General features: G+C 46.7%; 1 protein-coding gene across 1 annotated transcript in view; it reads left to right on the top strand.

The window, feature by feature from the left end:
• The window catches only part of LOC113827915 (uncharacterized), a 2,996-nt gene continuing 1,188 nt past the window's right edge, over positions 1-1,808 (top strand). Inside the window, exons 1-4 of the mRNA XM_070119859.1 lie at positions 1-217; positions 325-941; positions 1,044-1,227; positions 1,728-1,808. The exon at positions 1,728-1,808 is cut by the window's right edge and continues 14 nt beyond it. Of these exons, the coding sequence (XP_069975960.1) occupies positions 136-217; positions 325-941; positions 1,044-1,227; positions 1,728-1,808 (964 nt within the window). The 5' untranslated portion in view covers positions 1-135. The remainder of the gene's footprint in view (positions 218-324; positions 942-1,043; positions 1,228-1,727) is intronic.

Here is a 1,808-nt window from a genome sequence, read left to right as displayed (position 1 = left end):
GGTGGAGTGTAGACGTAGCGACGCCCACTCCACCGCTAGTCTAGGGAAACACTATAAGAATCACTAAACATTGGCCACCCTCAGTCATTCCTGGGCGCCTCCTTGTAGGACACCACCTCCTCTTCTGCCCCCGCCATGGCCTCGGCCAAAGCAAGGACTTCGTTTCTCCTGCTCTTGCTCCTCATCTTCCCTGCGGCCCCTTTCGAAATTCTGAGAGGTCAGTTCGGCGACCTTAATCGGTCATTAGCCAGACAGTAAAAAAAAAAAAAAAAAAAAAAAAAAAAACGGAGGAACTCGCTAACTTTGAGTCTTGTTTTTTTTCAGACTGCATCGTTTCTTCCCAAATAACGGAGAGCAATATCCTGTTCGACACCCTGGAGTTCCTGGCCCTCGTGCCTGACGGACGGACTGGGATTCGAGCTCGCATCTCTTGCGCCGACGACCAGTACCATTACATCGAATGGAATTCTCAAAGGATAACTGCGACGACGACGAGCACTTTCGGCCCTTACGGCGCTCCCGACAGCAGCAACGGCTGGACGAGGTTCACGCTTGGCTATGTGGGACATCTGACGCTCTTCGACGGCCGACGTCAGTCGTGGCTGCCTGGCAACATTTCCTTCCAGTGTCCCGTGTCCAACGTGGAGCTCTCGGGAAGCTTTTTCACTCGGATGTGTCCCACAAGCACGCCCGTGTGGAAGGTGGAAGGCAAGGGCAGCGTCGATATTCCCCTACACGTGGACGACGAAACACCAGAGAATCTAACGCTGTTCTCCACGACCAACTTCCGACCCGTTTTCAGAGTCGACGATTCGGAATTCCACTTGGGGATGAGTGGAGAGAGTCTGATGACGGGGAGACACCACGAGCCTCTGTTTGGGGGCACCGACCATCGCCTTGTCCTGAAGACATACAAGGAAAACGGCAGTACGATGTTCCAGGTACACAATCGGGCTCTTTGGGTCATCTCAACTCATGGAATATACTCGTAGTGTTTGATATCTTCGCATAATTTGTAATGGAAGAAGCATTCCCGTCTTTAGGTGTTGAGTGCTGGTCTTCCCATACACACGGAGAGTCTGAAAGAAGTCCCAAAGAGAATGCGTGTTCAGAGTCAGGACGGCCACAGATTTGTTCTGGTACAGAACCTGGGATCAAGATGGCCATGGTACACAAGAGAGGCAAGAAATCCTCATGATAACACGGAGGGGCAGTGCAACGAAACTGGTAAGCTCTTGTACATTTCCAAGTCTATGTATTTAAACAGTAGTGTGTTTATCCTGTTTACTAAACTGCGAAGGAAATATCTGGCTACCGTATATGGGGGCAATTTTGAGAAACACTTCCAATTCTCTTACATTCTCTCCCGCTCCCCTTCTCTCAGGAAGTCTAGGGAATCCGGGAAATACAGTATCCGTTAACGAGAAATAATATTGTCTTTCTGAACTTTGAGTGAAAATTAAGGCAAACAGAAACGATATCATCAGCTCTTCCATACGTAATACATTAGTCCTATTTCGTGTAGTAATTTCATAATTTTATTCTTAGAAGCCTTCAGAGGCGTCTGAATCTGACCAATAATATATTGCTAAAACGAAATATAACAACATAACTTATAGATACTATAAGAGAGCCGTTCACCTTAATTTTCATACTACAATAACTGAAATTAACTAAACAGTTTAAAGAGATTTCAACATTATATAAACGATTAATTTCTTGCTTAGATTACACCTGGTATTTGCTGTCTATGCTGGTCAGTGTCACGATCTCCTTCGTGATTCTTCTGGTCCAACATTGCAGGCTCT

Source organism: Penaeus vannamei, unplaced genomic scaffold, assembly GCF_042767895.1.
Source record: "Penaeus vannamei isolate JL-2024 unplaced genomic scaffold, ASM4276789v1 unanchor824, whole genome shotgun sequence".
In the NCBI taxonomy this organism is placed as follows: Eukaryota; Metazoa; Arthropoda; class Malacostraca; order Decapoda; family Penaeidae; genus Penaeus; species Penaeus vannamei.
Note: the sequence above shows the minus strand (reverse complement) of the source record. Positions and strands in the feature narration are given on the sequence as shown.